The following is a 20,315-nucleotide window of genomic DNA, read 5'->3' as shown; positions in this document are numbered from 1 at the left end:
ATTTAGTCTTTTACAATTTTGACGCCATACGAACTCATGATCATGTATCTTTTTATAAGTACTTTGAAATTAAATCAAACAATATGGGTACAATGGTAAATAGTTTATCTCACACCAATATTTTGACAATGTTTCCTTCATTTAAAATCAAGAATCGGATAAAACATACAATATGGGTACAATGGTAAATAGTTTATCTCACACCAGTATTTTGACAATGTTTCCTTCATTTAAAATCAAGAATTGGATAAAACATAAAAGACATTTTATGTTCAAATAGCAGGTATAACATAGCAGAAGGGCTGGTGTTTTGGTTTAAATTGCAAGGCAGAAACGCTGAAATTTCAGAACGTGTTTGGTTCACGGGAAAATATTTTCTAGAAAATATTTTCACATGAAAAAATTACTTCATGTGGTCAAGTGTGGGAATATTTTCATACCAATTGGTTTTAGACTTTTAGTACATCTTTTCACACCAATTGGTAAGTAATTGATGTAAAATTATTCCCATACTTGACTGCATGAGAGAATTTTTTTATATGAAAAAACATTTTCACGTGAACTAAACATGTCATTAAAGTTGTTAAAACTGAAAAGTTGGAAAAACAAATGGAAAAACCAAAAAACAACAAACTCATAAATACATAAAGGTCGTTAGAAACTTTTTAAAGTTACAAATTTCATTTCTCTGAAATGGTATTGTCTGCAAATAACAAAGCTATTTATGCTATTATGAGGCGAAAAAAACTATTTATGATATTTTTGGCTTTAAAATATTTATGATTTACGATATACCTAGCTTAATAAGGTTAGCCTAGGCCCAGGTTGTTGCGACCTTCAAACTTGGAAGTAGTTCAAAATCAAACGCCCGTGTTCTTTTTTTTTTTTAAATTTAAACGGTTGGGAAGGCCTTATGTGCATGGGGAACCTTTCTATATGCCATTGGATACAGGGAAATCACATGTGCCACCCCTCTCCCAACCGTTTGATCTGATTGCGCCTAAATATTATTGCTTTTTTATAATTTTCTACAAAATTATATTAACACCAAATTTGGGTTATCTCATCCTCTTAAAGGGGCACACTTGAAAAATATATTAAAAAAATTCTGACCAAAATACACCTAAAATTTTTGAAGGTAATTTGCTTATTTCATTTTGTCAAAATTTTAATATTTTATTAGATGCGCTATTTGAGAGGTCGGCAAGCCCAAATTTGCTATCAATAATAAATAAATTTTAGGATAGGTTGGCAATTTTATTTTGTCAGATATTTTTAATATATAATTTTTAGGTTCCCCTTTGAGAGGATGAGACACCCCAAAATTCGATATCATATGATTTGTAGAAAGAAGTAAAAGTAAAATAATTGAGCCATCAGCTAAATATCAAATAATCAGGGCGTGTTTGATAAAACGAAGTTGCTTCCCATAATTTACCTATAGCTCTTATGTAGCTCTCATGTGTTTGATAGAAGTTGGTAAGTTTAAAATGGGAAGTTGTTGGTACTGTAGAAAAAAAAAAGTTGCCGTTTATATAGAGCTTAGGCTCTAAACAACTAAATTAGAGCCTACCTTCAAATAGTATGAAGGTTTCAATACTTGAAATCTTCTTAATAGCTTTAAAAAATATTTTCATTTTTATTTGTAAAGTTTAAAGTTTAAAAAATAATGACGAGAGATTTATAAAACTTGAAAATCTTAAAAATTGACTGTCAAAAAAAATGTGGTGTAAAATACAATATTTTTAAAGTTTGAAATCTATTCTTTTTTCTCGTGTTCCTACATATTGACGTGGCGATGATGAATTTGAAGATATTTGAGCACCAAAACATCCTTTTGCGGTGAATTTTTGAGGTATGCTCCGATTTGATTGTTTAGAGCCTCGGCTCTATATAAAACCTTTCCCAAAAAAACCACTTATAGGACCAAATGGACTGAAGGTGGAAGATTCGAGGGGAAGTTCGAATAAGCATTCCACCTGCGTGACAAACCCTTGCCATAGCCGCTTCCTCTCGAAAATCCTGGCCGCTTCCTCTCCCCAACCGCCATAGCCGTGCTCTCTCTGTCTCTGTTTCTCGCTCTCTTATATCTAGCAGAAAATGGTGGAGAGAGCCATACCTAGGGTGCCAGGACTCATAACTTCACTCTCTCTTCTACAGCCCCAAGCCCATTCTCTCTCTCTCTCTCTAGCCCCTACCCAAGCGCCTTTTATCTCTCTCTGCAAGCCGAGTCCCTCTGCAACCCCAATGCTATATACTCTCTATAGCTTAAGCCGTTGAAGACATCTCAGGTACGTCCAGTGATTCTTCTTTTCATCTTTGTTTATTACTCTCGTTTACTTTTTGCTATTCTTACTCGTCTACATGTGCAACAAAAAATACAAACAAAATATGGTAGTGAACAAGGGGGATTAAGAGTTTGGAAGGGAGGGGTAGGGAAGTAGGGAGGGTGTCCATTTTTTGTCTTTTGGGTTGTGAGAGAGAGTTTTCGGTGCAGATTTGATAGTGTCATTTTTCTTAATCTTCTTTTTTTCTTCATTGTTTACTATTAATATTCATCTTTGTTACTTTTCTTCCTCCTTATTAAATGTCATTTTTCTTTGTTACTTTCAATTGTAATCTCGGAGCTATGATTTTTTTTTTGCATAGTATTAGAAATTATGCTCTGATTTTGTGAATAAAATGTATGGAATGGATTATACGAGAAATTATGTTCTGATTTTTTTGATTATTACTTTCATAGTTGATTCTTGTGAATGAAATGTATGGCTTGCTATGTAATATTTTCAATGGTGAGCTTTGATGCCTATCACGTGCTTGTGGATATGGAAAAACGATCATTCGGTGCTTCATTGGTACCGACAAGGTGGATTTACAACGGTAATAAGACTTGAAGATAAATTTTAACAATTTCATGATTGAGTAGCCATGTAATTCCAATTCGCTTGAATTGTTGGAAGCCCATAAATCCGATGGGTGATAAATTTTTGTAAATATGAAAGCTGCTCATTCCTTGTAATGTAGTAATAACATAGATAATTTGTAAATATTTGCAAGACATGAAGTAGTTATCAAACACAGAACCCAGAACTTCTTTAACATTCCAGCAGATTATCAAACCCATAAACCCAAAACTTTTTATAGTAACTTCTTTTTGCCCAGCAAAGAGGAACCTCCAATTTACAGTTCATGAACTTGCTTCCAGTTATCAAAGAAGCCTTAGAGACTCACTAGTAGTATTATGATTGAAGCTATCCAGGTGGTCCATTCAGATCAAATGACAAAGAGACAGTTATCAAACAAGCCCTAGAGACTCACTAGTAGTATTATGATTGAAGCTATCCAGGTTGTCCATTCAGATCAATTGACTAAGAGAGGGGAGGTATATTTGAGTTCCCTATACTTAGTTGATTTACAATGGTAATAAGACTTGAAGATAAATTTTAACAATTTCATGATTGAGTAGCCATGTAATTCCAATTCGCTGAATTGTTGGAAGCCCATAAATCCGATGGGTGATAAATTTTAGTAAATATGAACGTTGCCCATTCCTTGGAATGTAGTAATAACTAAATAGAATAATAAAAACATAGATAATTTGTAAATATTTAAAAGACATGAAGTAGTTATCAAACAGAAACCTAGAACTTCTTTAACATTTCAGCAGATTATCAAACACAGAAACCCATAGCTTCTTACAGTAACTTCTTTCTTCCCAGCAAAGAGGAACTTCTAATTTACAGTTCATGAACTTGCTTCCAGTTATTAAACAGGCCCTAGAGGCTCTCTTGTAGTATTATGATTGAAGCTATCCAGGTCGTCCATTTTGATCAAATGACTAAGAGAGGGGCGGTATTTATGAGTTCCCTATACTTAGTGCGGTACAAAAAGGTTCCCCTATTTATGGTGATTTTCTAATTAATTTATATATCTTTTAATTGTGTTTACTTCATTGGAAATCTCTGTTCTAGATAGAGATTATTTATCTAAGTTGTTACTTGCATTTAGCTTGTGGCAAATTTATTAACAACAAATTTTTTAGAAAATGTGAAAAATCTCTATGAAGTACGAAGCCAATTTATGGAAAATCTTCCATATGGGCTTGTTTGATAACTAGAAGATACTTACTAGAAGATGGAGCTTACTTGTTCCTGTAGCAGTTTCATGTTTGATAAAAACAAGCAAGTTAAAAGGTAACTTACTAGGTACTTACCTGTTACCTCTTTTTAGGCTTAGGACAAGTTCAGTGTAAAAACACAAACTTGAAAAGGAGACATCGCTGAAGGGTAAAAGTAAGTTACCCAGCCCCGACTGCCCTCGCGAAGAAGAGGGTATTTTTTTGCCCTCGACTGCCCTAACCACAGAGTAGAGACCATCTCGCACCTTCTCTTTGCTCCTACGAGCCTCATCACAAAGGTACATCTCAGTTTTTTCTCTCTCTGGTTTGTCTTTCTCCCCTGATTTGTTTCTCTCTCGGGTTTTTTCTCTATCCCATTTTTTATTTTGCTTTATCCAGTGTTTTAAAATGCCGGATGCGGCCCTGATGCAGTGGGGGGCCGATGCGGTGATGCGGCTCGATGCGGCTCGGATGCGGGTGCATCGCGATGATGCGGTCAATAAATGTAAAAAAATTCTAAAAAATCTAAAAAATCTAAAAAAATAAGTTAATGCATAGAAAAAAATATGAAGGTGATATATGTGATAGTAAGTATTTTAGTTTAATGATTAACTTCAAAACTATTAGCTGTCAGAGATTCTGTATCCAGTTATTCACTATCCCCTGATAGAAACTAGAAACTTGAAACCAGCTTCATAAAGCATTCAACAATCAACAACCATCAGCACAAATTTGCACCATAAGCACAACTATAATTAAGCATAACCATCAACAACCATAAGTACAAGCATAAGCACAAAATAATGATATTACAAAATACAAATCAAAAGTCCAGCTCAAGAAGAGTTAATAGTTAATAAATAATAACTTAATACAATCATCCATTTTGAGAGTCAATTTTGAAACTTGAACTTCATTTTTTCAAATATCAATCAGACAAGTCATCTTGATAGTTGTCATGCACATCATCAATATCATCCTTGACGACTTCCATGTATTCTTCTTCATCGGTCTCTTCTGAGTCAGCTTCCTCCTCAACCTCTGAAGCTAATGTGCGAGTGCGACTAGACCCAGCAGCTCCTCTACTCCTTGGTGCTCTAGTGTTAGGTCAATCTTCTTCATTAACCCCTGTTGCTAGCTTGACATCAAGCCATGTAAGATCCTCACCCTCAAACACATGCTCGTCTTGGATCTACGGTCCACTCACTTATGGAATCATCATCAGCATCATATAATTGAATAGGGTTGAGCTTCGTGCGATTTTCATACCTCTCTTTAAGCCGTTTGTTATACCGCACATAAACCAAATCATTCAACTTTTTCTGCTCCAACCTATTTCTTTTTGTTGTATAGAGCTGTGGTAGAAATTTGAAATCAGATAAAGTAGATTTTAGATTAGAAAATTGAAATTCAAGAAATAAGGAATAAGGATTAAGGAATAAAGAGTAAAGGACCTACATGCTCAAATGTACTCCAATTGCGCTCACAACCAGATGAGCTACATGTGAGATTCAAGACTCGAATAGCGAGATGTTGTAGATTTGGTGTCTCGCTTCCATATAATGCCCACCATGCAGCTGTATAATATTTTATAATTTAGAATATAGTTAAAAATTAATGGTATAAAATAAACAATGTAATTATACATAAAGTAAGAGACAAGTAAGATTATTTTTGGGCTTTTGGCTTTTACCTGGATCTGTAGTATCCCTATTTCGAGTGGTAATATCTCTCCCAAAGTTTCTCAAGGCTAACTTGAACTTAATCAATTTATTGCTCTGGATCTCATCCTGGATATCTTGGTCTGGCACCAACCTCTCCAGCACATCTAAGAACCCACCATTTATTACATGATTTGACTCAATGGATGGGTGCTTTAGAAAATAACCGGCTGAATGGAGGTGCTTGTGAAGCTGGGTATCCCATCTCCTATCAATAATTTCAAGTATAGCCGTGCGCATATTTTCATCATCCTTTAAAACATCTTTTATTTCAGTTCTTGCCCTAGTCATTGCCTCATGTATGTAGCCCATGGTGGGTTTCGCATCACCATCAACCAGTCTAAGCACTCTCACTAAAGGGCAAGCTACCTTCAAAGCAATAATTATTTGACTCCAAAAAGATGTATTCAGAATAATTTTTCCAGCCTTTCTCCAATCCTTATGCTTTGACCATTTGTTTTGACTCCATTGCTTTGAAGCAAACATGGTCTTTAAGGCACTTTTTTGCTTGGCTAAGCTTTGAAGTGTGAGAAATGACGTGGCAAATCTAGTGATACCCGGTCTCACTAATTCTCACTTCTTTGTAAAAGTCTTCATCATGCTTAGGACTATAGTGTGATGGTAAATAAATCCAACAACAAACATAGCTCTTGAAATCACCCCACTAAATAAAGATGTACCCATTTCCTTAAGCATAAGATAACGCAGTGAGCTACACAAAGAGTCCAAAACATATGCTTCCTTTTCAAAGTCAAGAAATGCCCAGTTGCAGCATAGTTGGCACCATTGTTAGTGATAATTTGTACCACACTTTTTTCCCCAACAAAATCGACAATCTCATCCATCAAGCCAGATAAGTATATACCATCATGTGACTTGTCTGATGCATCAATAGACTTAACAAAAAAAGTACCTGTTGGGCAGTTAACCAGAAAATTAATGAATGCCCTTGATTTCCCATCGGACCAACCATCACACATAATAGTGGCCCCATATTTCTCCCACCCTTCTATCTGAGAAATCAAAATTTTATTCACATCAAATACAACATCCTTCAACAAGGGCTCCCTAACCTCATGTAGTGAAGGAGGAATAAGTCCTGGCCCATATTTCCCAATTTCCTGGACCATACATGCAAAACTATCTAGAGTTATAGTATTAAAAGGAATGCCGGCCATGTAAATCCACTTTGCAATCCACTTACATACCGACTTCCTTTGTTTTTTCTTATATTTATTGTCAATTGTGGTTTGTTTTGTTGTTTTGTTTCTCTCCTAAACCATAATTTCGGGGCTAGGGGTGAAAAAAGAATCTATTGGCCCCTTAGAGAGAGGTGTTCTTCTCTCAGCACTACCACCAATATTTATAACCCTCTCTCTTGAGGTTGGAGAATGAGTACCCCTTTGCCTCATAGCAACTTCAGACATATCATCATCATCAACATCATCAAAACATCAAATAATTGCATATTGTCAAGTAATTCCTCTCTTTTTTTTTCTTTATCTTTTTTCAATCTATCCAAATATTCTCTAATCTCCTTTTTTATATCATCTGTAGCTTGTGGGCATGCTCTTACATTCCCAGAAATTCCGGCTAAATGCTCTTTTTGTCGAAAAATACCACCCATATAAGTATTTTCACAGAGCAAGCATATCACACAATTACTATCTTTCGGATTTTTTAGTTTAGCATATTTTCAAGCCGGATCCTTGTTACTAGAAGATTGGGAAGAAGACATTGCCCCAAAAATAAGTATAACGGTATTATTGTACAAGAAGGAATAAAAAGTTACCGACTCTGTGAAGTAGTGCTCGATTTCTTCACGGCCTCTGAAATCGCCAATTTCTTACCACAAATTCACCTTAACATCCCCAAATCAACAATCAAAAGCATCAAATGAACATCAAAGTATCAAACAACCGCCAAATCAAAGATTTGGATGAAAAAAAAATTTTCGCCAAATTTTTTTTTTCCTTCGATTTGATGCCAAAAAAGCCACAAAAGTGGCTGGAAATCTTCGTGTAGGGGGTATAGTAACCCCCCAAACAGTTTCCCTAAACTTTGGAACTACAAAAAGACCATTTTGCCCCTCAACCAGGGGCAAAATCGAAAAAACATTTCCCGGAAATAGATGCGGCGAGATGCGGTCTGATGCGGGATGCGGCCATGATGCGGCTGTATCTGTCAAAAGCGCATATGCGCTTGAACGCGATGCGGATGCGAGCGCATCCCGCATGATGTGGCCGCATATGCGGCGATGCGGTCGCATTTTATATCTGATTTTTTCTCTAGGTTCCGAACATGGTAAAAATGGATCTAGGGTTTTCTCTGAATATTGTTTTGTGGTAATTTGTTCTCTGTAGGGAAAAAATAATTTGGCAGTTTTTTTTGGTAAACAGTTCTATGTAGAAACCTTGCCCCTCATCCCTCCTTTCAAGCCTTTCTCTCTGCACTCCAGCTAAATTTCACAGTTCTCTCATTTTCCAATTCTTCTTTCATCTGGTTTCTTCTACTACACAGATGACAATCATAACCATTTGGTGTGCCTTTTTACTTTATTTCTTTTTTGTGACTGCTATCATCTGAAAATGAGATAAATAATTAGATTGCTTAAATTTGATTCATGGTTAGCTTATTTTTTCTTCATTGATAGTTCTTTTGTTGGTCATGAGGGAAGAAAGAAAAAAATTTGCAGTATTACTGTCCTTTTTGCCATAGGTTTAGATTAATAGGTTTAGATTAATCTTACTTTTTATTTTTCAATATCAAGCATAGGGTTTTATCTGACCATTGAGAATGTAGTTATGGAATCAGCGAACAAAAAAAAAAAACAACTTGTTATAGATTGATTGGAATTTTTTGCAAATAACAACATTTCTCAAGGAAATCAGCAGGAAATTTGTTGAGTTTGTTGTGGAATTTTAGTTCCGGAAATGGTTGAAGAATCCAATATTCAATTTAATTAATCCTGACTATTTGATGTATAGAATAGTTTTCTAGGCAAAACAGAACAAATCATTGCCATGAAGTTTGAATGAGAGAAAAATGATTATCTTTGATGATTGAGGTGAAGTTTAGTTATGATTGTGATTGGGGTAATTGTGAAATATTTAAAGGTTTATTGCTTCTAAAGTTTGTATGACTCTTTCATATGACTGAACTATCCAAAAAAGAATGTCAATGTTGCTTACCATTATAATGTCAATGCTGCTCACTATTATACAGTTTATAGTATGTTATCAGTTGAAAATTGGCCCTTCATATAGCTGTGTTGGACTTATTTTCCTCACGAATGAATATATCGATAGTAACATAGCTTTAGATGTTTGTTGCTCTCTTTTGGTCTTTTCTAATGATGTTTGATAAACACATAATAATAATAATAATATGGTTATTCTGTCTGTGTGTAGACTACAGAGTAAGGCCTGTTATGTAACTGATTAAAAAGTATTTGTATGTATGTGAAGAGTACATCGTTATTTTGTCTGTGTTTGTAGACTACAGTGTAAGGCCTGTTATGTAACTTAGAACTTCCTTATATTCCAGCAGATTATCAAAGCCAGAGACCCATAACTTCTTTAACGTTCCAGCAGGTTATCAAACCTTGAAACCCAAAACTTCTTTAACATTCCAGCAGTTTATCAAACTCAGAAACCCAGAACTTCTTAGAGTAACTGCTTTCTTCTCAGCAAAGAAGAACTTCCAATTTCCCGGGAACATTTACCTTCCAGTTATCAAACATATTGGAAGACATTAGGAGTGGCAACCTTGATGTGGACCCAAAAAATGATACGAGGCTCAGACCCATACCCAAATTAACCGGAACCAAAAATATAGTGTGGGACTTGGAGCTGGACCTAGGTCCAGATGTGATCGGACCCAGGTTGGACCCTACCCAAAAATTAAAATATTTATATATTTAACTATATTTAAATATGTTTTGTATATTAGGACCCAAAATCCGGATCCGACCAGACCCAAAGACCTGCCAGATCCAATTTTTTGACCCACGCTCGGACCTCGATCAGGTCTACCCTTTGGGTATCGGGTCTGCCCGGGTCCATTACCACCCCTTTCAAGATATTTCCTATGTGCCAAACGACCACTACATCCTATTGTCCGTGCTAAGATTATAAGTGATGCATTCTATAGTCCCTCGATTTCAAAACCCTAGCCAAAACACACTCTCTCTAACTACCCGCCGAATCTCTCTCTTCCTCTCTGCGAACTCTACCTGGGTGTATCAAGCTTTCCATTTGGACACTCAGAAGCTTTCATTTTGGACTCCTACATTAATGGTGAAGATAACACAAACCAGGTATGAGCTCTGGCCTTAAAATATGTTTTTTTGGGTTTCGTTCTTGTTAATTGTGGATATATTTTATGTAGGGCTTGGATGTAGTTTAGTGTAGGGGTTCGGAAAGTTTGATACTTGGTAGAATTGTATTTATTTGAATGATATTTTTAACTGTTTTTCTCTGTATTTTGTTCATTGGACAGCATGATGGTTTGCCATTTGAAAATGTCGCCCCCAATCAGTTATTCTGGTTTAAATTTCGTCTTTTGTATCTTCTCATTTGATTTTTATGCTTACCTCTATACTATTGTATTCAATTTTGTTGCATGCATTTAATCTGTCTTTTTTGCGTTCTCGCTTGATGATTCTTGAAAAATTTGCAATTTAGCCCTTAATTTCTGAATCACGGGGCCTCTATTTTCTTTGCTTAGATGTATTAATGTGTTAGGGTTTTTTCATTTGAGCCAGAGCTATAAGCTAACATGTATATCAACTGTTCATTTTATGTTTGTTTGATTTTCTTGCTTTTTTCTGTATAACGTTTTTTTGTCACTATTTTGAGTTTTTGCTCTATATTTCTGATGCTGCTTCTTATATTCCATTTCCTACCAGTTTCTGGAGCTGTGTTTATTGCCCTAAGAACCCAAAATTTGATGGAAGTCCTTAAAATATGGTTCCAGAAATGACAGCATGTTTTATTTTTTGGGGAGAAACTGTTTCCAAAGCCTTTCTTCGTGTCTCTTCAGTCGACCCCAAATTCATTAAAAGATCAATACGCTCGGTTTCCTCTGTCTCTAGATCAAACAGGTTATGGGAAAGAGGTATAGAGAAATTGGGTACGAATGCTAAGAGATTAGATCACAAGGACTGGCTTGCTCCCAATGAAGTGTTGAAAATATTCAAAAGTGTGAGGGATCCGCAGATGGCTTTCGATCTTTTCCAAAAGTTGGTTAGGCGTAAGGACTATAAGCCTAATGAGGCTCTTTATACCATTTTAATCGAAATGCTTGCTAGTGCAAAGAAGTTTGATGCCATCGAAGAACTCCTGACTAGAATGAAAATGGAAAAATGCAAGCTATCTGATGAATTCTTCAGACATTTGATAAAGTTATATGCTAATATTGGAAAAAACGCTGTTCAGGCGGTGAATATACTCTATAGAATGCCTGACTTCCATTGTTGGCCTTCTGTTAGGACTTTTAATTCTGTGCTCAATATGCTTGTTTGTGCAAAGCAATATGAGATGGTACATGAAGTTTACTTGAGTGCCTCTCAATTGGGTGTTGCTGTTGATACCTGTTGCTTTAACATTCTTATCAAAGCCTTGTGTCAGTGTGGGGACTTGGATGCTGCATTTTCATTGTTGCAAGAAGCCCCAAAACAAGGTTGCAGGCCTAATGCAACCACATATGCAACCCTTATGCATGGCCTATGTAAATCAGGGAGAGTGAGTGAAGCCTTTGAGCTCTATGAGAGAATGGAGAGAGAAGTGTGCTACCCTGATACAATAACATTCAATATATTGATATCTGGGCTTTGCAAACAAGGGAGTGTAAAGCAAGCAATGGACCTTTTGCATACGATGAAGCTGAAGGGATGTTATCCTAATTCAGGTTCATATCAAGCACTTATCTATGGCTTGCTAGATGCTTCAGATTTTGTCGAGGCAAATAAGCTTTTGAGCTTGATGGTTTCGAAGGGTATTTTCCCTAGTTTTTTGTCTTACAAAATGCTAATTGATGGATTATGTGACATGGACTTGCTACGTGATGTGGATGCAGTTCTCACGCAGATGATAAATCAGGGGTTTATTCCGAGGATGGGGACTTGGATGAGGATCCTTGAAAGCTTATTTAGGGGAAGGACTTGTGGTACTTTTATCCATGAAGATCTGTTGTCTATCTGTAATACTAATTATTGAAATGATTTGGTTTGGGTCTGAATCTACATTTTTCACCTCACTTTCAGAAGATGCGAGCCGACCTTCTTGTTAAATACAATCATAGCAAGTTGCAATCTTACCTTTCACCATAGAGATATGGATCACATCATCTCAAACCACAATGCTTTAGGATCAATTGAATAATTGTAAATTTCAACTGGCTGTGCTTTCCAAATGGGCAATGGTTGTGGGTGGCTTGTAATTTTAATAGGAGATGAGCTGATTGATATGATGAGGTTATGAGAAGAGAGGTATGTACGAGCCAAATTTTTGTTCTCCTTTGTTGTCTGTTCTTTTAGGCTCTTCAATCAGTAGTTTATATTCTGCTTTTTAAATAGTAACTTTTCATTTATTTTTAATTTTTTGTAGGATACACTGGGATTTGAACATTGTGCATTGTCATGAAGCTCAATGCTAATCACTAAGCCAAGCGTCCAAGCCTCATTCACATTTCATTGTTTGTCTGACATATCAATTTGGATCTCTCTTTGTTTCCTGCACCGGATATGATGGACATCAAACAGTAATTTGCATGTAAGAATTTTGCTTTCCTCTTTCTCTTTCTATTTTGGGCATGTCATGAGAGAAGCTCTGTCACACAGGTACTGATTTTCAATCTATGATTGGAGAGAGGATTGTGAGATTCCGTTTGAAGAGCTTGCTCGATGTTGATGCAACCAAGGAGGTGCTGGTAGGTAACGAGGAAATATCTGGTAAAACCAAAGGCTACTAAGGCCATATTGTAGTAGCCGAGGAGTTGTTGTATTGAATAAAAGAATTTTCTATTTAAATGTATGATCAATCACATTCGTGAAGTCCACTGACCTGAATGAAAATTCAGCAGAACTCATGTAGCAAAAAAAATTAATTGTGAGGGTGTATCACTTTTTGAGGTGGGTTTACGCTTTCTATACAACTACTTTTGGAATCCATTAAAATTGATGTTCCACAATGGATTAATTCAACTTCGAATGGATCACTTTTTTGCTGTGGATGGTCTTAGCCATAGTCAAATTGCAGGCATTTGGACTGGTATAATATGATACTTTGAAGAGATTCTTACGATGCATCTACTGTTTTATTACTTAATTTGTTCGTTTTTTGCTGGATGTAACTTTTCTCTCACATAAATACTAGAATATTGTACCACAAGACAATTAGCTTCTCAAGGAAACTCTTCTCGAATCATATTCTCCAAACCAAGGACTGGCACCTCACTGAACTGTGGTTTAGCAGTCTTCAAGGGCATGCCACCTGCAAGCAACACCCTCCAAAATTGGCTTATGTCTACCCCCTTAAGTGGCGCTTGCATCCACAAATGATTGAGATTTTGAATAGCAGCTTGCTTTTAGAAACACTAAATTGAAGCTCCACAAAATTTGCAGGATGCCTACTTGTGGACCAGTGCAACTACGTACTTTTCCTCAGGACAGCCAAAGAAGCCCTAAACCATTATAAGCAACTCTGCTATGTGGTAATTAATGGCCCTTATGACAAGTGTTAGGGTTAATGAGGAGACAAACAACCATATCCATAGAACAATTGAAAAGAAGAGGGTTGATACTAACCAACAGTTGTTTATTTTGTAGGGAAGATGAGGAGACATACTCCTTTTCTAAAAACCTTTGGTGCTGCTTATTGAATAAATCTGAACTCAGCTGGGTTACTCCTTGTGTTCTGAGTCATTTGGTGACACATTGGTTCTCTCTCTCCTTACCCAGATCAGGTATTTTGTTATGGAGGATTGCAATGACAGCCACACTTTATGGCACATATGGAACAAAAGAGATATTAGGTACTTTGAGGGTGTAAAGCATTCCAGTGGACATGTAAAAGCTAGAATTTGGTGACACATTGGTTTTCTCTCTCCTTACCCAAATCAGGTATTTTGTAAAGGAGGATTGCAATGACAGCCACACTTTTTGGCATATATGTAAAGAAAGAGATAGTAGGTACTTTGAGGGTGTAAAGCATTCCAGTGGACATGTAAAAGCTAGAACTATGGCCACTATTGCAGTATTGGCATTGGCGACAGAAAGAGTTTAATGGGGTTACCAAAGGAATATATCATGCTCAATTTGTAGCAAGTCGCCTTGTAGCGAAGTAGGAAGCCTGCATGGGGATGGATTAAACTAAACTTTGATGAAAATGTTAAAGGGCCAAAATGAGAGCGGGTATTGGTGGCCTAATAAGGTATGAAGTATCAATACAGTGCTATCATTCTCAGGACCTTGTGGACATATATTAGAAATATTTTTGTTTGTGTATATTTGTCTGTGGGTTTCATTTAATGCACTTATTAATCAAGAGCATACTGTGATGAGATATCGTTGTTGAAAACTTTAATTCTGTTTACCTTATATAGAGAAGTAGAGATGTTGTTTTCCAATATATGTTTTGCCTCAGATATTTGTGATTGTAGTTTTTCATCTTATACACTTGCTAATCCTGAGTAAACTGTGACTACTAGAGATTTTGTTGTTTTCCAATATATGTTTACCTCATATATTTGTGATTGTAGTTTTTCATCCTTTACACTTGCTAATCATGAGTAAACTGTGACTAAACATCCTTGTTGAAATTTTTGACTCTATATAGCCCTACATAGAGTAATTTAGGAAGGGGGATGTTATATATTTAGAGTTGTATATATAGTAACGGCCTTTGAAAGGTCAACTAAACAAAAATGTAGTTTGACCATTGAAGGGTGGAGCTACTTCCTTTTGAGAGCCAAACTACTAAAACAGTAAAGTCAAGGTAGTTTCACCGTTCAAGGGTCGAACTATGGGTAATTTGGGCAATAAAATGAATTCACAAAAAAAGGGACCTCATAGTAAAATTGAACTATTTTAGGACCATTTAGAGGGAGATTAGGTAGCCAAAGAGCGGTAGAGAGAGTTATTTATGGTTACAAGTTGAAGCAGCCTTCATATGAAGGGTTTTAGGTATGTGGTTACTGCAGATTTTGGTTTTTTTTTTTTTGTAACTAATTGTGTACATCATTCGTAGTACATTTGAGTCTCATTAATGAAAGGGATTGTATACAATGAGACCATTGGAGCTAGGTCAATGAAATAAATGCAGCCACCCAATTTTACATCCAATGGTCAAGATTAATTGTAACCACCTTGTACCAAAAAAAAATGGTTTTATCATAAATTTTCCTTAATAAAATCATGTCAAATGTTTCCAAAATAAAACAATATTTAGGGTGTCCTCCCATTGGATGTCCTTGTCCTTATATTCACTCTTCAGGAGAAGCATCTTAGCTTGAATGGATGGCTAGGAGTGTGTATTGTATTTTATTTTCTTTTAGTGCATCAAATTAAGCTTAAATATTAGAGGTAGTCATTTTTTTCTTCTTAATTTATTTGCCTTTCATTTTTTCATATGGGTGATTGTGAGAAGGATAACTGCTTTTTTTGGGGTGATATAAGCGTTTTTTATATCCAATATTCGAAGCTTTCAGACATGCAACATTTGAAGCCTTCGAGCATCCGTGTTTGAGTTACTCTTTGGGCTACAAAGACAAATGTGGGCGGTTCATATTAGATGTCCAAACCGCCCACAATTGGCATGTCTTTAGTGAAAGAGGGGTTCGACATTAGATGCTCAAACTGCCCTAGTTTAACAAAAAATAAAATATTAAACATCTAATCTCCGAAGTGTCTTTAAAAGATCTAAACATTGGATGTCTAAACCAATCTCCGAACTGTGTTTAAAAGATCTAAACAAATGGTTCGACATTAGATGCTCAAACTGCCTTAGTTCAACAAAAAATAAAATATTAAACATCTAATCTTCGAACTGCGTTTAAAAGATCTAAACATTAGATGTCTAAACCAATGGTTTTAAAAACGGATCGGTGTTCTGGATCGGGCATCTCAAAAATCGATCCGGATTGGTGAATTGGTGTTTTGAATCGGGAATCAACTGGATTTTTCTTTTTAAAAAAAATATTAAAAAATTATTATAAGTGTTTTTTAGGAATCCAATGAGAAATGAGGATTGAGATGTTCTTTTTCTGTATGAAGATTCTCATCAAACATTTATTAAAATATAACTAAATACAATATTATACATTGAAATTAGAATTATTGGTTTGTATTTTATTATTTGAATTATTGGTTTTTATTTTATTATCATTTTACTATACAAGTAAAAATAAATTTAAAATTTATCTTATAATATCATTTAATTTAAAAATCTATTTTACAACTATAACAAAAAATAATACATTGCGTAATTTATAATGGAAATAAATTAATAAATAAATTATAAGGTTTGATTATCATTGTAAGTATAATTATTAATTACAGTATTATAATCAATGTGATTCAAAAAACAATGGTACGACTTTCACAAATAAATAAATCTAATGTATAATAATTAGTGTTGATAGAAATATAGAATTTAGTAACATAAATTTGCAAACATATTTTAATAAAATTAGAAAATAAATGAAGAAATTCACATTTGCAGTGTAGGATAATTGATAAAGCAACTTGAAATAACTTCTAAAATGGTATGAGCTAGTGTTATTGTTCTCTTAAAATATCTCATAAACTATTATTTTTTTAATGTTCAATAAACCAGTATTAGTATTATTTTTTGATTTTTTTAATATCATATGAGCTAGTACTATATTTTTTAATCCCAATTAGCTAATAGCCTAATAGTATTACTCTTTTTTTTTTTGGATAAGTAAATTTTAATTTTTTTGGTGAAGGATAGTGGTGGTGGACCCTATCAAACCAATTATTATTTTTCTCATTTTTTTTCTTAATTTTTTTTTTTCAAAAAATCACTATAAATATCTAAAAATATTGGTATGTTAGTTTCTAAAAGAAATTAGGAGTAATGCATTATTTACTTTCATTATTGTGAAAAAATAGATGCATATTGAGATGTTGTTTTCATGTCTGGATGTCACTATAATTATTAATTGTACTATAGTATTATAATATTATATCAAAAAAATTTAAAAATATTAGAAAACACTTCCATATTATGAGATTAAAAAAATTAATTTCCCACAGAAATTAGTATCACATCAAAGTATCAAACATTTATTAATTCATTTTACTCATCGAAAATTATTACAACCTAACTAACTTTAATAATATATATTGAAATTAAAGTTGCTGGTGTATAACTTTATATTTTATAATTACTTTATTATACAAATAAAAATACAAAATGTCTTATAATATCTTCTAATTTAAAATTCTTATTTACAATTATAAGAAAAATAATATATTTCGAAATTTATAATATAAATAAAATACAAGATTTGATTATTAATAAATTAAAGAAAAATCATATTTGCAATGTGGGATAATTGATAAAGCAACTTGATATAAATTCTAATGTGGTATGAGTTAGTGTTATTTTTCTCTCTTAAAATATATTCTAAAGTAATATTTTTTTAATGTTCAATAGACTACAATTAGTATTATTATTATTATTATTATTATTATTTTTAATATCCTATGAGTTAGTACTAATTTTTTAATCCCAATTAACTAATTAATTAATTATTAATCATATAATGAAATGATCCCATGAGATAATAGCCTAATAGAGTTTTTATGTTTTTTTAGGTAAGTAAATTTAGTTGTTTTTGGTGAAAGATAGAGGTGGTGGGCATCCAATTATTATTTTTTTAATTTTTTTTATTTTTTCATCGTATAATTTAATTGCGACCCTAGGGCGTATACCCTTCTTATTCACGATGGGCATACACCACCGTGCGTAAGCAAAAGTGTATTAGAAAGTTGTTCCACATTCGAAGCGTTGTGGGAAGAACATGTCCTATAAAACAATCAAACCATCCCACACTATTCGATGTCGTTGCATCGCTGTGTTGGTGGGTTTTCATCTTGTGATGTAAGAAGTTTGTAAAAGTGGTTTTCATCTTCTGATGTAAGAAGTTGAGTGTAAAAGTGGTATTGTGCACGTTGACATAAGTGGTTTGGGGGCTTTAATTCATGGGCCAATAGGAAATTTTTAATAGAAAAACGTTAATAAGTAAGATCCGGGCTGTGACGTCGATACCTGATCTGGATCGGATTGTTTAATTAATGGACCAACAGAAAATTTTTAATAGAAAAACGTTAATAAGTCAGATCCGGGCTGTGACATCGATACCCGATCTAGATTGGATTGTTTAATTCATGGACCAACAGAAAATTTTTAATAGAAAAACGTTAATAAGTCAGATCCGGGCTGTGACATCAATACCCGATCTAGATCGGGTCGTCGATTTTTAAAACACTTATCCAAAGTAAGGGTAAATTGAAAAATAAGAGATCATAAGTGTACAATCTGACTTACAGGATGCTTCTTTTGAATTCCAATATTCATAAGGGTTTTATGTCCATTTCTCAAAATAAGCTCTTTTTGGGAGTTCTTTTGTTTGGGCCAAACATATTGAGCACCAAAGTTGGGGTAAACTGAATGCCCTTGGGGTCCCCAAAATGAGAGAGAGAAGACATTATCCCTAAAGGTGGCAACAGGGCGGGCCAACCTTGGTCCTGACCCAGTCCTTGCACTCATAGGGTTGGTCTAGGCCCAGCCTTGGCCTTGTTAGGGCAGGGCGGGGGCAAAAACAAATGAAAAAAAAAAAAAAAAAGATGGCCTGGTCGAAACTAGCCAGCACTGGTTTGACCCTAACCCGTTCGCGGCCCCTACCCTATATTTTTAGAGCTAGGCTGGGCTGTCCAGCCCGTTGCCACCTGCAGTTATCCCAATCCACTCACAGACGAGCCCAATGGTTATCCCTTGAAGAAAAATGTAAGGTATTGTTTACACAAGGTGACAACTTTAAACAATCAAAGTAAGAAGCACTACTAAACCCCTACCTTAAGATGCAGTTCTGATGGTTGAAAATCCTTACATGAAATCCATTTCCACCATGATTATAAAATTTAAACTTCCAAAGGGGTGACGATCGAGTAAACTTATAAACAATGGGAGATCTTGAAAATAGTTGTACTTTGTTTTTCTATATATATATATATATATATATATATATATATATATATATGGAAAAAGTTTATATAAGGTTGCAACCTTAAAAATGCAGAAATAAAAAAGTGCATAAAAAATTCATATAAAATGTTGTTTTAATGTTGTTTTAATGTTGTTTTAATGTTGAAAATTCTCAAATTGATCATTTCGATATCGAGATGTATAAATATGAAAAAAAAAAATATTTTCAGTCCTATAAATAGTGTATCTTGGAAAATATTATCTAGACCGTCCATTTTCAAGATTTTCATATGTTTATAGATCTACTTGATTTTAACTATTTTTGGAGTTTAAAATTTTAAAATTAGATATAAAAATATATTTTTAGATAAATGTCGAGAAATGTGGTTTCAATATTGAAAATCTTTGTGATAGCTTTAAAGTATATTTTTATATTTATTTATATGTAGATCGACATATCCATGAAAACTTGAAAATCTTGAAAATTGACCGTCTAAAAATGTGTTACAAAATACACTATTTCCAAAACTTGAAATCCATTTTTTTCTCATGTCTATGCATCTTGATGTCGAGATGGTCGATTTGAAGATATTTGGGCATCAAAACAACTTTTTCTAGTGAAATTTTTGGGGTGCGCTTAAATTTGGTTGTTTAGAGCCTCGGTTTTATATAAACTTTTCTTTTTAAATAATCTTAAAAAATTTTACATCAAAATTACATGTTATAATAAAATTTTGAGATGCGCTTTAATTGGATCGTTTAATGTTGCAACCTTATAAAAACTTTTAGAGGTCATGATTATTAATTAGAGGATTTTTCTACATCCGAACAACTTTTCTAAGGGGGTTATGCAGTACACCTTGTACGCATTCTGTATGAACTTTCTTCCATTCACTGAAGTTCGTGTATTATTCAGAGCATCGAGTTTAACCATGGTTGCCTAGGGTTAACAACGGGCCGGACTGACCCTAGACTAGGCCGGGCTAGAGAGATCCTGGTCCATGTTAGGCATGGCCAGGCCCATCTTAACAAATTGAGAGAAAAGAAAAAGAAAAAAACGAAAAAAATAAAATAGAATTGGGTTGGGCTAGGGGTGGAAACGGGTCAGGTCAACTCAGGGTCGAAGTTCGGCTGGACTTGGACCCATGTCCAAAGTAACAAGATCCAGACTTACGCCCAAAAATCTAATGTGAAACTAGGACCCAATCCAAAAATTCAAATATATATGTGTTTGAATATACTTTA

At 34.4% G+C, this 20,315-nt stretch overlaps 1 protein-coding gene across 15 annotated transcripts; it reads left to right on the top strand.

Moving 5' to 3' along the window:
* The first annotated feature begins 1,952 nt into the window (after positions 1-1,952).
* On the top strand, positions 1,953-14,466 carry LOC18439723 (pentatricopeptide repeat-containing protein At3g14580, mitochondrial). 15 transcript variants are annotated; one of them, XM_088862781.1, is made up of 9 exons: positions 1,953-2,291; positions 4,231-4,416; positions 10,748-11,748; positions 11,917-12,006; positions 12,104-12,328; positions 12,447-12,611; positions 12,680-12,768; positions 13,463-13,551; positions 13,667-14,466. In XM_088862781.1, the coding sequence occupies exons 3-5, from the start codon at positions 10,806-10,808 to the stop codon at positions 12,127-12,129; spliced, it is 1,059 nt and encodes a 352-aa protein (XP_088718907.1). In that variant the 5' UTR covers positions 1,953-2,291; positions 4,231-4,416; positions 10,748-10,805; the 3' UTR covers positions 12,130-12,328; positions 12,447-12,611; positions 12,680-12,768; positions 13,463-13,551; positions 13,667-14,466. The 15 variants fall into 15 exon arrangements, with proteins under 15 accessions (XP_088718907.1, XP_088718910.1, XP_088718908.1 ...); XM_088862784.1 differs by lacking the exon at positions 4,231-4,416 and having other exon boundaries at positions 10,748-11,582; XM_088862782.1 differs by lacking the exon at positions 4,231-4,416.
* The last annotated feature ends 5,849 nt before the right edge of the window (positions 14,467-20,315 follow it).

The sequence above is a fragment of the Amborella trichopoda genome, chromosome 3 (genome assembly GCF_054954075.1).
Source record: "Amborella trichopoda isolate Santa Cruz 75 chromosome 3, AtrichopodaSantaCruz75HAP2 v2.0, whole genome shotgun sequence".
Taxonomy (NCBI): domain Eukaryota; kingdom Viridiplantae; phylum Streptophyta; class Magnoliopsida; order Amborellales; family Amborellaceae; genus Amborella; species Amborella trichopoda.
This window is presented reverse-complemented; position numbering and strand designations above follow the sequence as displayed.

Bases quoted from the DNA above. Each gene is read 5' to 3' on its own strand.
- LOC18439723 (XM_088862773.1), top strand. From the start codon at position 10,806: ATGGTTCCAGAAATGACAGCATGTTTTATTTTTTGGGGAGAAACTGTT.